Source organism: Balaenoptera acutorostrata, chromosome X (genome assembly GCF_949987535.1).
Source record: "Balaenoptera acutorostrata chromosome X, mBalAcu1.1, whole genome shotgun sequence".
Taxonomy (NCBI): domain Eukaryota; kingdom Metazoa; phylum Chordata; class Mammalia; order Artiodactyla; family Balaenopteridae; genus Balaenoptera; species Balaenoptera acutorostrata.
Window position 1 is genome coordinate 31,285,457 of NC_080085.1, and position 14,764 is coordinate 31,300,220.

At 39.8% G+C, this 14,764-nt stretch overlaps 1 protein-coding gene and 1 long non-coding RNA gene across 2 annotated transcripts in view; both read left to right on the plus strand.

Annotated features, from left to right (window-relative positions):
* The first annotated feature begins 271 nt into the window (after positions 1-271).
* LOC103010312 (melanoma-associated antigen B16-like) lies at positions 272-1,312 on the plus strand. The gene has a single exon (XM_007186169.2). The coding sequence runs from the start codon at positions 272-274 to the stop codon at positions 1,310-1,312; it is 1,041 nt and encodes a 346-aa protein (XP_007186231.2).
* Positions 1,313-6,659: 5,347 nt separating this feature from the next.
* LOC103010119 (uncharacterized) overlaps positions 6,660-14,764 on the plus strand; it is a 99,834-nt gene continuing 91,729 nt past the window's right edge. Inside the window, exon 1 of the long non-coding RNA XR_451335.2 lies at positions 6,660-6,779. This is a non-coding gene — a long non-coding RNA (uncharacterized LOC103010119). The remainder of the gene's footprint in view (positions 6,780-14,764) is intronic.

The window sequence follows — 14,764 nt, forward strand, 5'->3', positions numbered from 1 at the left end:
CAGCTTTAGGAAGCCTTGGGCTAGGGTGGCTGGCTGCACCCTGAAGAGCCTTCTCGCTCCCTCCTTTGCTTCCTACAGTTCAGGACAGGAGACCTGTGAGGCTCGAGTACTGCCCTCAGGAAAAGATGGATGGAAGGCACTCTTTTCGGAGCTGCCACAGTTGAGTTAACAGATGAGGCCACTCACATCCTCCCTTTCTCCCTAGGTTGTGGTCCTCTTGTACCCACTCTCCTGCCCACATTCCTGCCTGCTGCCACCAACCAGAGTGAACATGTCTCAGGGTCAAGAGATTCCACACTGCATGCAGGAACAACACCATGCCCTCAGTGAACCCCAGGGCCTGGAGGCTGCACAGGTCTCCGAGGCTCTGGAGGAGACCTCTCCCTCCTCCCATCCTCTAATGCCTGGCGATTTGAAGGAGGCTCTGGCTGCTGGGGCACCCAGCACTCCCCACAGTCCTCAGAGTGCCTACTCATCTTACATTATCATTGCACCCATCTCATCAAGCAAATCAGAGGAGTGCTCCAGCAGCCAGGAAAAGGAGGCTGGGTCAGCTTCTTCAAATCCCCTGTCAGAAACTGAGGACTTGCCCACAGACCCTCTAGATGAGAAGGTGACTTTGTTGGTGCAGTTCCTGCTGAGAAAGTATCAAATGAGAGAGCTGATCAGAAAGGCAGACATGATTGATGAGGTTATCAAAGAGTACAAGGATGACTTCCTTGAGATCCTCAGGAGAGCCTCTGAGTGCATAGGGCTGGTCCTTGGTATTGATGTGAAGGAAGTGGATCCCAGCAGCCACAGCTATGCCCTCGTCAACAAACTAGGCCTCACCTATGATGTGAGGCTCAGTGGTGACGAGGGCGTGCCCAAGACTGGCCTCCTGATAGTTATCCTGGGTGTGATTTTCATGAAGGGCAATCATGCCACTGAGGAGGAGATCTGGGAAGTGTTGAATATGATGGACTTATATTCTGGGAGGAGGCATTTTATCTTTGGGGAGCCCAGGAAGCTTATCACCCAAGATTTAGTGAGAGAAAAGTACCTGGAGTACCGCCAGGTACCCAGTAGCAATCCTCCACGCTATGAATTCCTGTGGGGTCCAAGAGCCCATGCTGAAGCCAGCAAAATGAAATTGCTAGAGTTTTTGACCAAGATCCATGGATCTGACCCTACTTGCTTCCCATCCCAGTATGAGGAGGCTTTGAGAGATGAAGCAGAGAGAGCCTCAGCTAGAGTTGCAACCAGGGCTGGCAGTGCTGCCATGGCCAGGAAACGTTCCAGTGCCATATCCAATAGCTCCTCCCACCCCTAGTGAGGTCTGAGGCCAATTCTTCACTTTGTCATTGAAGAGAGTAGTCAACTTCCTAAGTAGTTGAGAGCTGGAGTGTGGCTGTTGGGAAACTGTATACTTTCTGTCCCTTTTCTATATAGTTAACATGGAGGTTTATTTTCTTTTTGGAGTGAGTTTTCATATGTTCCTTTTAATATAACATTTCATTAGCTTCAGAATCTAAGTTTATGAATGACATTGGTCATACATTTATTGCTATTTATGGAATTTAAGAATACAAGTTTGTTTGTAAAACAAATTGTAAAACTGACCATCTTCTTTTGTGATCTGGAAAAGATAACATGACATTAGAATAGGCATTTCCTTGGCACTGTCAAAGAACTCAGCAGTAAAATAGTTGGGATCAAGAAAAAACTAAAAGATGGTCAATTCTTGGCTTCCCTTATCCTGTTTAATCTGTTGTTCTGTAAAATTAGATGACATATATATGCCTTTGCTTATCTTGTTTAAGAATGTAAGAGAAATAAATCTTAATAAATTAGACCTCGTGTACAATGGCTCATTTATTCCCCAAACATTAAATCAGCATGTGCTCTTTGGAAAGCACTGTGTTAGTACTGAGCATGCCCAGATAAACAAGACTTACTACCCACCCATAGAATTTTAGAGCCTAGGAGCAGGAATCATGTAAAGACAATGGTGGATATCCTTTAATACCAAAAGAAAAATTAAAAAGGAGTCAGGAGCTGGGGAGTCCATATGAGGGCTGTCAAATATAAATGTCCTGAGACAAGGCAGGCTGAGGCCTTGGGAAACTGCAAGTCCTCCATTGGGAGTTAATTTAATTTAATTTTTTATTTTTATTGGAGTATAGTTGATTTGCAATGTTGTGTTATTTTCAGATGTGCAGCAAAGTAAATCAGTTTTATATATATATATCTCCATTCTTTTTCAGATTCTTTTCCCATATGGGTCATTACAGAATATTGAGTAGAGTTCCCTGTGCTATACAGTAGGTCCTTTTTAGTTATCTATTTTATATATAGTAGTGTGTATATGTTAATTGAGCTCTATGATACACTAGATGAGGCTGGGGAAGTGGTGAGCCAGGGGTGTGTCTCAGAGTTGAGAGACTTGGAATGGAATGGAAAACTGTTCTTACCAGTTACTTTGGGATCATGGGTAAACCAGATCCCTCCTGGGATAAGAATGGAAGAAGATACCTTGCATTATTGTCCAAATGCAGTTGAACATAGTACACAAATTAGGCATTTTATGATTATCATGAACAAGGAGTTTGTGAGAAATAAAGGTGATACTTTCTTGAGCTGAGATACCTAGAAGCCACTGGGCTGGCACTCTTTGCCTTGGGCTGGGAGGTCCAGTGTCCGCACCATTCAAGGGACATTTTAAATAGGTTATGTTCAGTAAAATTTGGCAAAATCTAAGCAAGGCCTGTATTTTTGGAGGAGGCAAGTGAATGAAAATAGGGATGGACTGTTGGAAGGGCAACTGGGAGGGAGGGAAGGAGTTGGTCCTTGACACAAGTTCTAGGATCCAGTTGGGAAATACTCCCCCAAACCCAAATTAAATAATGCATCCCTTAATAAAGAAGATTTAGTAAGGCTTTCTTGGTAAGCAGCAATTTTGGCTGATTTGGTGTGCCATGTCCCAGAGCAGGGCATATTCTCTGACATCTGCTGGATAAATAAATCCCAGAGGGGAAAGTGCTAGTTTCTGGGGTTAAAATAATCATAATAATAACTGCCATCATTAAAAACCCACTGCATACCATGCCCTGTACCAGGGGCTTTACATACAATACATACATTCTAACAGTCCTACATACAAAACCCTTTCACAGATGAAAACCACGAGGCTTAGAGAGCTTGGGAATGTACCCAAGTTCACAGGCCTAATATGTGACAGAGTTGGAACTAGACCTCTGGTTTGAATTCTTCTAGAGCCCATGCTATTCCACTCCTCTTAGCCTGAGGTCACCATTCTGTCTGTTAACTCATTTCTTACTACTCCATAATGCCTCTCAGGGGATAAAAAGTACCTTGTAGCCAAAGTACTAAAAGTGGGTATAAAGAAAGGATGTGAAAATGAGAATCAAACACAATTTGGAGATTGTTTGTTGGATTCATTTGCCCAGGGTGCTGTTACCTCAACACCAAGGTTCCTTGAGAGCTGCCTCTGATCAGTAGCTGGCACGTGTGTTCAGTCCCAACACTTTCCCACATTACAGCTCCCTTCCCCTGGGTCTTCCCCAGTGTGCCTTCCTGGCTAACTCTGTAACCTGATCTGCTGACCAGCTCTTCACTGCATCCTCCTCTGAACATTGCATCCTGATCCCAGTAGAACAGACAGCCCAGAACCACCTTCCTTCTCCCTGACAGAGTATTCCAACTTCCTGCAAGCATTCTTGGCTGACATTTACTATGGGATCCCTCTGATAGCAACAGCCCCTTCTATGTAAAGTTCTCTTTGAACAGTGAAGTTTAGGTACATGGTCAATCTCCTATGGGCTTCTTGGCACAGAACATACTAGTTCCTGGGATGTAAACCTGAAGTAAGAGAAGTTTTTGAAACCATGTAACCATCTTGACGTTTGCAGTAGGATTTTAATGGGGTGCCATGTTTGAGACTAGCCACTGAAAAGAGACAGCAATGAGTGAGCATACGTTGGTGGTCAAAAACCAAGGCCTCCCCCTTAAGAGGCAAATGGGGCAAGGTCATGGAGATCACTGTGTAAGCAAACAACCAATGTAACTGGGCTGGGAACTATCTTTATGTCTCCTGGAGACAGCTATTTCTTACCTTGTATGCAGTGTACCTCCTCTACTGAGGATGGGGCTTTGTAAATGGATGGGGTTAGTGAATGACGGCAGACAGTTGAGGCAGACCATGAGTACCATGCGTAGTAGAAACGGATATACAATTTCAAGGAGGGGGAAATTGGAGGGGGGATGCCTTAGTGGCTAGTTAGCTCAGTGACTGTAAGAGGCTAGGTATGGACATGTCTTAAAAAACAATCAGGGGGTATCCTTAAACCCAGACTGCCTTCTATGCTTCCTGAATTTTTGGCATACCAGAGGTAAGTGTCCTGGGGCTGTGTTTGCTGGCCTGTGTTGCGACTAGATACTGCCTTGGATAGGGGATTGGGAAGGGGTCAGACGTTTGCAGAGTGTGTGGTGCACTTATAGAGATGGCACACTTCCTTATTAAACTGACAGGAGATTATGGAGATATGTGAGGTCCAAAGAGGGAAGCATTATGTACCATCCTGTTGGCAGCATCCCCACCTCCAAGATGAGGGTGTTAGGGCTTGGAAAGGAGACACCCATGGGAATTCTCAAGTTAGGTAAGGAGTTGTAACACTTTGGGTTTCCTCTGTGGAGGCAGAGACCCTACCAGGATTATTTTGAATCAGTGAATGTTACCTCTGGTACTCTGAGTCATTCATTCACCTGGAAAGCACTTATTGAACTTATGCTGAAGGCAAACACTAAGTAAACAAAACAAAAGGAGATGGCAAGGCACTTGATTCAGGCTGTAGATGTGAGGATGGTGAGGAGGAGACAGATTTGAGTTTTAGGAGTTGGGGACTATGTGAAAGGGTGGGAGAGAGTCTGTAATGACCCTGAGTTCTGAAGGTTAGCTGACTAGGTAGAAGCTCTTCCTCTTAGCTGAGACTGAGGATAAAGGAGGAGGAAGAGTTGGTGGCAATGTGAGTTGGAGGTAGAGACGAAGGAGGGTGTGGTGGATGAGGTCAGTGTGGGCCACATATGGTGAGGTTCTGCAGGCTGTCCAGGTGGAGACTCCAGTGGGCAGTAGAAAACATAGTCCTGGCTATCGGGAGAGGGTCCCTGGCTGCATCTGGAGAGGTCATGTGAGGCCATGGGTGGAGGTAAAATCAAGTATTGTGCATATAGTGGCCTATATTCTGTCTCCTCCCCTGCAAACACTGTTGGAAACCAAAATTACACAAAACTTAATAAGTCCAGGGAAGAGTTTAAAGGGAGAAAGTACTCACCCAGAAAACCATCAGTAAGAGAAAGTTTTCCTGTGTTTCCTATAGCTCTCTTTTTTAAGCATGTACTTGTGCCTTTGCCTATAAATTGCCCATGCCTGTGTATTTGTGGCTTATAGTATATAAAAAGTTATATAGCATGAATTTTCAATCTCAGATCCGCCCTCTCAGGTGTCTTCTACTCTTGATAGCCTTTGTTCAAGGCTAAGCTTACACCCACAATACACAGACAGTTATCTGCTCTAACTAATGTGTCTGTTCTAGGCAGCTGGCAACTCTGCAGTAGCTCAAGTTTCTCATGACATAGAGAGCAAAGGACTGGAGGCAGTCTTGGGCCCATGTCCAAGAATTTGGAATTTGGAATTTGGAATTTGGAATTTGGAATTTCATGACATATCTTTTATCTAACCGGGAGACTGTGATTGTCAAAATTTTAGATATGAGCCCACTCATTCCAGCTGAAGCTTTCCCCAGAAATCCGATCCATGAACATAAGGAAGGCCGAGCAGTCTGGGTAAAGTGGGGACTGCAAGCCCACAGCCCTTTCTTCCCCCTGAGGACAGTGGGCCCTGACACCCACAGAACTCTTGGCTGCTGCCTGAACACTGCTGGGAAAGCTTGGTGCTAGAAGACCCTGCCTCAGGCATGGACTTCATCTAGGGTTGCCAGCCGTCCTGAACACACAGGACACATCCCCGATGTGACTTTGTCCTGCATTCTATGTTGGCTTTGTCAGGACACCCTAAATGTCCTGTATTCAGCTTTTTTCAATAAGTTACAACAATTCAGCAGTTAGAGCTGTTTTTCAACCACAGTAATTGGCGATTAAATCACTTAAGGCGACACTAGCTGAAAATCATACCTCCACAAATAAAGATCTGGTCTCTCCTGCAGGTTTGGCTGAGGGAAGAGCCAAAGGGGTGCCAGGGGCGGGGGCGGGGGGCAGTATTTAGAATTAAAGGAAATTTTCACGAAAGAAAAAGCTTTTTTTGGCCATAGTCCCAAGTTGTGAACAGGTAACCACCATTAATTAGATGTAGGATCAGTAGAATCAGCTGTCAGTGACTGCCTCTCTTGCAGTACCTAAGCTTCTGAAAGCAAATCAACGACAGCACCAGGCTTCTGAAAATCAGCTGGTCAGTGATACCCCCAGGAACCTCATCCTGAGTGTCAGCCAATCAGTGATACCCCCACCCACACAGTCCTGAACATCAGCCAATCAGCAACAGCCTCACATTTCCAGACAGCGTCCAATCAGCAAGTTCCTCTGTCAGGTAAGCCGCGCTTCTGGAAGTCAGCGGGCCCGTAGTAGCCGTACTCTAGTGCCGCCACTGAAAGTCTGTCAGTCCCTAAACACTCCCGCTTCTAAGTGCTCGGCAATGCTTGAATCCCCAAGCTAACCAAAACCTTGTATAGGATAGGCTCTGGCTTTGTTCTGGAAGACTGCGCCTGGTAAGTACTGCTCCCCCTATGAGGAAACGGGAGGGGTATTTTTGCACCAAATATCAAGTTCAGTTTATTCATAGTTCCTGAGTTCACAGCCCTTTCAACCATTCAGCTCCTGTTACTAACTTGTTCGGACTTGTGGGTGACGAACACACTGACTGTGGCCCTGAGATTTTCAAATTCAGTCTTTTTTCATGTATTTTCTTTTGTGTACATTTGAACCTCGAAATGCCCAAACACAAGTGTAAATGTCGTGACGAATTTTATGAACAGTGCAACTTTATTAAATGAGAAACAAGTCCTTTCAAAGATTTTTGTGCAGTATGCAGCTGTTCATTCAATACAGAAAATTGTGGAAAATCAGTTATAAACCAGTAAATATACTACAGCTGAGCATGCTAGCTGTTTGATTCCATCAGCTAGTAACAGTGACATTAAAAAAAGATAATGTACTCTTTTTGTTTAAGAGACATTCAGATTACGAAGATAAAATCACAGCAGAAATTAAAATGACCTTCTACACTGTATATCATCATCAATCTTTCACTTAAAGTTGGAAGCAAATTTTCAAGTGCCACGATTAGATCTACTACAGTAATGAAAATAGCTTAATTTACATTACAGAGATTATCAAAGATCTAAATTCCTCACCTTTTTACGTCATGGCCACAGATGCATGTAATAATAATACCTTTTTCCTTTGCTTGTGAAATAGTTTTCTATTGTGAAAAAAGCCTTTCTATTGTGAAAAAAGGCTTTCTTATAAAGTTATTGTGAGTAAAGTCCTTTGCAAATGTGACTTCAGAAACGGTAGCAAATTTTTGCAGAGTTCCTTTTTTTTTTTTTTTTTTTTTAGTTAGGAGTTACTGAATTAAAGGGGCTAAAGTTGACATAAAGCATGCATGAGTCTATGTTGGCTGTATTGCCCATATTCTACATAATGCAATTCAAACAGCACCTGATGTCCTTTTTGTTGAAATTGAAGTAATAATCATAAAATGATTCTTACTTCAGCATTTATATTCTTTGAATTGAATTACTAAAGGATTTTGGTGATTTTGTTAGCATTCAGAATTCTTCAGTTTGCATTCAAATATCCACTGGCTCTCTTAAACAAATGCAGGTGAAAGAATCTTCAGTTTATTTGAAGCAGTGATACTTTAATTCTGAAGAAAGGGCGCCCCCCCCCATTCTTGTTGACTTCTTAAATAAGCCACAGAGCAAAGTCTACTTATTTCTTGTTCATAGTTATCAATATTTATCTAGCATTAGGATTATGTGCATTGAAAGAAGATCAAGCAGTTATTAAAGTACTCCATTGATTAAAGGAACTTGTTGAATGTGTTAGAGAAAGAATTGATGAAAAATGTTTCCCTTTGTGTGACAAGGCTGTTCTTAAGATTAACACCATTACTTATGAACATGAAAAGAAATTCTGATTTGAAATGGGTAATTATTATGGAATTTGTCAAGACTATCATTTGGAATGGATCTCATCACTTGAAGAATTTGATTTAGTACCATGGATGTTACTGAATAGTCTTCCAGCACAGGAACAAGAAGAGGATAACGATTGATGATTATGATCTTTTTTGTCAATGGATGACATTAAAAAAAGAAAAAAAGTTGAGATGCAACACAATCCTGAACAATGGAAAAGTGAGCTACGCTGTAAAGATGGTATTACGTGATTCGACAAAGCAAATTTGAAGAGCAGTTCTCAGAATTGTTAACTACGCCAGTACCTGTTTAGTATACCAGCTCATAATGCTAATGTTGAGCATATGTTCTCATTAATTAATTTTCAAAGGACAAAATAATGAAGTAAGTTGAAAGTGACCACTGTAAAAGCTATGAAAGCTATGCTACAATGTAAATGGAAGACAGACTGAAACTGCAAGGAATTTTATAAGCAAATTTTGTGAAACAAGGAGCTCTTAAAGAGAGGTAAATCATCAGATCAGGGGAATATAACTAAAGAAAGAGGCATATAACTTAGGTGTTTGTAATTTAATTCCAATAAACAATAAATTATGTTTTAGTATAAGTATATCCTATGAAATGTTTTTTTTCTTTTTATTTCAATGTGTATATGCATAGAAAATGTTACAGGTGGAATTGTGTTTTCTCAAAATTCGTATGTTGAAGTCCTAACCCCCAGTACCTCAGAATGTGATTGTATTTGGTGATAGTTTTTAAAAAGAGGTGATTAAGTTAAAATAAGGTCATTAGAGTGGGCCTTAATTCAATATAACTGGTATTCTTGTAAGAAGAAGAAATTAGGACACCTATACTCAGAGGGAAGACAATTTGAAGACACAGGGAGAAGATGGCCATCTACAAGCCAAAGAGAAAGGCCTAACAAGAAACTAGCCCTTGCCACCACCTTGATCTTGGACTTCTAGGCTCTGAAATTATAAGAAAATAAATTTATGTTGTTTAAGACACCCAGTCTGTGGTACTTTGTTATGGTAGCCCTAGCAAATAACTACAGACAATTAAAATAATTCAAATTTAACTAGGTGCTCTGAGTTTTAATTTGCTAAATCTGGCAGCCCTAGGTAAGGGAGAACAAGAGGTAAAGCTGCCTCAACACTCACCCACCCTCAGGAACTGCAAGGAACACTGCCTGGATGATGAGCAAAAGATGGCTTGTAGTGCTCTCAAATGGTGAAAAACAAATGACTCTAATCTCAAGGCACTTTTCTCAACTCAGTTTCATGCTACCAGACTTCTGATGCAGAAACCTAAGGAGAAAAGTGCAAGAAGGCCAACATATAGATTGATCTCATTTGTGAACATAGATGCAAAACTCCTAGATGTAATAATAGTTTATTTCACCTGCAACATATAAAAAGAATAAAACACTTGAAGCAAGCTAATTTATCATTAGAAAGTCAGGTGATGTAAATTATTGCTTTATTGTAAGAAGATTCATATAATCATTTTAATGAAAGAAAGCATTTGATCAATTTGAACATATATTCAAGATAAAAAAAAAAAGGAAAAATCCTTTTAGCAGCCTAGTAATAGAAGGAAGTTCTTTAGCCTGCTAAAGATGATCAGTCATTGGTGAAAGTTTGAGAGATTTTCATTTGAGATAATGATGTTCTATGCGGCTATTCAACATAGTATGGCAGATCCTCACCTCCATAATAAAGCTAAGAGACTATAAACAAAATATATTGAAATTGAAATTGTACAGGATGAAACAAAATTGTCATTATTCACAAATGAAATGGTTTTGTATGTGAATAATCCAAACTTAATCTAAGGAAAAATGTATCAGAAATAAGGAAAAATGTATGAGAAATAATAAGAGTTTTTTGGATATTAATTCCTTGTAACAAAATCAACTGTATTTCTACATATCAGGGAAAAAGCTGAAATATAAAATTAGAAACACCATCTGCAACGGGACTAAAACTTCCAAGTACCTTGGAATATATCCAAGACAATGTGTATATGATTTTTTTTAAACATCTTTATTGGAGTATAATTGCTTTACAATGGTGTGTTAGTTTCTGCTTTATAACAAACTGAATCAGTTATCATATACATATGTTCCCATATCTCTTCCCTCTTGCATCTCCCTCCCTCCCACCCTCCCTATCCGACCCCTCTAGGTGGTCACAAAGCACAGAGCTGATCTCCCTGTGCTATGCGTTTGCTTCCCACTGGCTATCTGTTTTACGTTTGGTAGTGTATATATGTCCATGCCACTCTCTCACTTTGTCACATCTTACCCTTCCCCCTCCCCATATCCTCAAGTCCATTCTCTAGTAGGTCTGTGTCTTTATTCCCGTCTTGCCACTAGGTTCTTCATGACCTTTTTTTTTTTTCCTTAGATTCCATGTATATGTGTTAGCATACTGTATTTGTTTTTCTCTTTCTGACTTACTTCACTCTGTAGGACAGACTCTAGGTCCATCCACCTCACTACAAATAACTCAATTTCGTTTCTTTTTATGGCTGAGTAATATTCCATTGTATATATGTGCCACATCTTCTTTATCCATTCATCCGATGATGGACACTTAGGTTGCTTCCATGTCCTGGCTATTGTAAATAGAGCTACAATGAACATTTTGGTACATGACTGTTTTTGAATTATGGTTTTCTCAGGGTATATGCCCAGTAGTGGGATTGCTGGGTCATATGGTAGTTCTATTTTTAGTGTTTTAAGGAACCTCCATACTGTTCTCCATAGTGGCTGTATCAATTTACATTCCCACCAACAGTGCAAGAGGGTTGCCTCTTCTCCACACCCTCTCCAGCATTTATTGTTTCTAGATTTTTTGATGATGACCATTCTGACCAGTGTGAGATGATATCTCATTGTAGTTTTGATTTGCATTTCTCTAATGATTAATGATGTTGAGCATTCTTTCATGTGTTTGTTGGCAATCTGTATATCTTCTTTGGAGAAATGTCTATTTAGGTCTTCTGCCCATTTTTGTATTGGGTTGTTTGGTTTTTTGTTATTGAGCTGCATGAGCTGCTTGTAAATTTTGGAGATTAATCCTTTGTCAGTTGCTTCATTTGCAGATATTTTCTCCCATTCTGAGGGTTGTCTTTTGGTCTTGTTTATGGTTTCCTTTGCTGTGCAAAAGCTTTTAAGTTTCATTAGGTCCCATTTGTTTATTTGTGTTTTTATTTCCATTTCTCTGGAGGTGGGTCAAAAAGGATCTTGCTGTGACTTATGTCATAGAGTGTTCTGCCTAGGTTTTCCTCTAAGAGTTTGATAGTGTCTGGACTTACATTTAGGTCTTTAATTCATTTCAAGTCTATTTTTGTGTATGGTGTTTGGAAGAGTTCTAATTTCATTTTTTTACATGTAGCTGTCCAGTTTTCCCAGCACCACTTATTGAAGAGGCTGTCTTTTCTCCATTTCATATTCTTGCCTCCTTTATCAAAAATAAGGTGACCATATGTGCGTGGGTTTATCTCTGGGCTTTCTATCCTGTTCCATTGATCTATATTTCTGTTTTTGTGCCAGTACTATACTGTCTTGATTACTGTAGCTTTCTAGTATAGTCTGAAGTCAGGGAGCTTGATTTCCTCCAGCTCCATTTTTCGTTCTCAAGATTGCTTTGGCTATTCGGGGTCTTTTGTGTTTCCATATGAATTGTGAAATTTTTTGTTCTAGTTCTGTGAAAAATGCCAGTGGTAGTTTGATAGGGATTGCATTGAATCTTTAGATTGCTTTGGGTAGTAGAGTCATTTTCACAATGTTGATTCTTCCAATCTAGGAACATGGTGTATCTCTCCATCTATTTGTATCATCTTTAATTTCTTTCATCAGTGTCTTATAGCTTTCTGCATACAGGTCTTTTGTCTCCTTAGGTAGGTTTATTCCTAGATATTTTATTCTTTTTGTTGTAATGGTAAATGAGAGTGTCTTCTTAATTTCACTTTCAGATTTTTCATCATTAGTGTATAGGAATGCAAGAGATTTCTGTGCATTAATTTTGTATCCTGCTACTTTACCAAATTCATTGATTAGCTCTAGTAGTTTTCTGGTAGCATCTTTAGGATTCTCTATGTATAGTATCATGTCATCTGCAAACAGTGACAGCTTTACTTCTTCTTTTCCGATTTGGATTCCTTTTATTTCTTTTTCTTCTGATTGCTGTGGCTAAAACTTCCAAAACTATGTTGAATAATAGTGGTGAGAGTGGGCAACCTTGTCTTGTTCCTGATCTTAATGGAAATGGTTTCAGTTTTTCACCATTGTGGACAATGTTGGCTGTGGGTTTGTCATATATGGCCTTTATTATGTTGAGGAAAGTTCCCTCTATGCCTACTTTCTGCATGGCTTTTATCATAAATGGGTGTTGAATTTTGTCGAAAGCTTTCTCTGCATCTACTGAGATGATCATATGGTTTTTCTTCTTCAATTTGTTAATATGGTGTATCATGTTGATTGATTTGCGTATATTGAAGAATCCTTGCCTTCCTGGAATAAACCCCACATGATCATGGTGTATGATCCTTTTAATGTGCTGTTGGATTCTGTTTGCTAGTATTTTGTTGAGGATTTTTGCATCTATGTTCATCAGTGACATTGGCCTGTAGTTTTCTTTCTTTGTGACATCTTTGTCTGGTTTTGGTATCAGGGTGATGGTGGCCTCGTAGAATGAGTTGGGGAGTGTTCCTCCCTCTGCAATATTTTGGAAGAGGTTGAGAAGGATAGGTGTTAGCTCTTCTATAAATGTTTGATAGAATTCGCCTGTGAAGCCATCTGGTCCTGGGCTTTTGTTTGTTGGAAGATTGTTAATCACAGTTTCAATTTCAGTGCTTGTGATTGGTCTGTTCATATTTTCTATTTCTTCCTGGTTCAGTCTCGGCAGGTTGTGCATTTCTAAGAATTTGTCCATTTCTTCCAGGTTGTCCATTTTATTGGCATAGAGTTGCTTGTAGTAATCTCTCATGATCGTTTGTATTTCTGAAGTGTCAGTTGTTACTGCTCCTTTTTCATTTCTAATTCTATTGATTTGGGTCTTCTCCCTTTTTTTCTTGATGAGTCTGGCTAGTGGTTTATCAATTTTTTTTATCTTCTCAAAGAACCAGCTTTTAGTTTTATTGATCTTTGCTATTGTTTCCTTCATTTCTTTTTCATTTATTTCTGATCTGATCTTCATGATTTCTTTCCTTGTGCTAACTTTGGGGTTTTTTTGTTCTTCTTTCTCTAATTGCTTTAGGTGCAAGGTTAGGTTGTTTATTTGAGATGTTTCCAGTTTCTTGATGTAGGCTTGTATTGCTATAAACTTCCCTCTTAGAACTGCTTTTGCTGCATCCCATAGGTTTTGGGTCGTCGTGTCTCCATTGTCATTTGTTTCTAGGTATTTTTTGATTTCCCCTTTGATTTCTTCAGTGATCACTTCGTTATTAACTAGTGTATTGTGTAGCCTCCATGTATTTGTATTTTTTACAGATCTTTTCCTGTAATTGATATCTAGTCTCATAGCGTTGTGGTCGGAAAAGATACTTGATACGATTTCAATATTCTTAAATTTACCAAGGCTTGATTTGTGACCCAAGATATGATCTATCCTGGAGAACGTTCCATGAGCACTTGAGAAAAATGTGTATTCTGCTGTGTTTGGGTGGAATGTCCTGTAAATATCAATTAAGTCCATCTTGTTTAGTGTATCATTTAAAGCTTGTGTTTCCTTATTTATTTTCATTTTGGATGATCTGTCCATTGGTGAAAGTGGGGTGTTAAAGTCCCCTACTATGATTGTGTTACTGTCAATTTCCCCTTTTATGGCTGTTAGTATTTGCCTTATGTATCGAGGTGCTCCTATGTTGGGTGCCTAAATATTTACAACTGTTATATCTTCTTCATGGATCGATCCCTTGATCATTATATAGTATCCTTCTTTGTCTCTTGTAATAGTCTTTATTTTAAAATCTATTTTGTCTGATATGAGAATTGCTACTCCAGCTTTCTTTTGATTTCCATTTGCATGGAATATCTTTTTCCATCCCCTCAGTTTCAGTCTGTATGTGTCCCTAGGTCTGAAGTGGGTCTTGTAGACAGCATATATACGGGTCTTGTTTTTGTATCCATTCAGCCAGTCTGTGTCTTTTGGTGGGAGCCTTTAATTCATTTACATTTAAGGTAATTATCGATATGTATGTTCCTATTTCCATTTTCTTAAATGTTTTGGGTTTGTTATTGTAGGTGTTTTCCTTCTCTTGTGTTTCTTGCCTAGAGAAGTTCCTTTAGCATTTGTTGTAAAGCTGGTTTGGTGGTGCTGAACTCTCTCAGCTTTTGCTTGTCTGTAAAGGTTTTAATTTCTCCATCAAATATGAATGAAATCCTTGCTGGGTAGAGTAATCTTGGTTGTAGGTTTTTCTCCTTCATCACTTTAAATATGTCCTGCCACTCCCTTCTGGCTTGCAGAGTTTCTGCTGAAAGATCAGCTGTTAACCTTATGGGGATTCCCTTGTATGTTATTTGTTGTTTTTCCCTTGCTTCTTTT

Coding starts and splice junctions, on each gene's coding strand:
- LOC103010312 (XM_007186169.2), top strand. CDS start 272: ATGTCTCAGGGTCAAGAGATTCCACACTGCATGCAGGAACAACACCAT.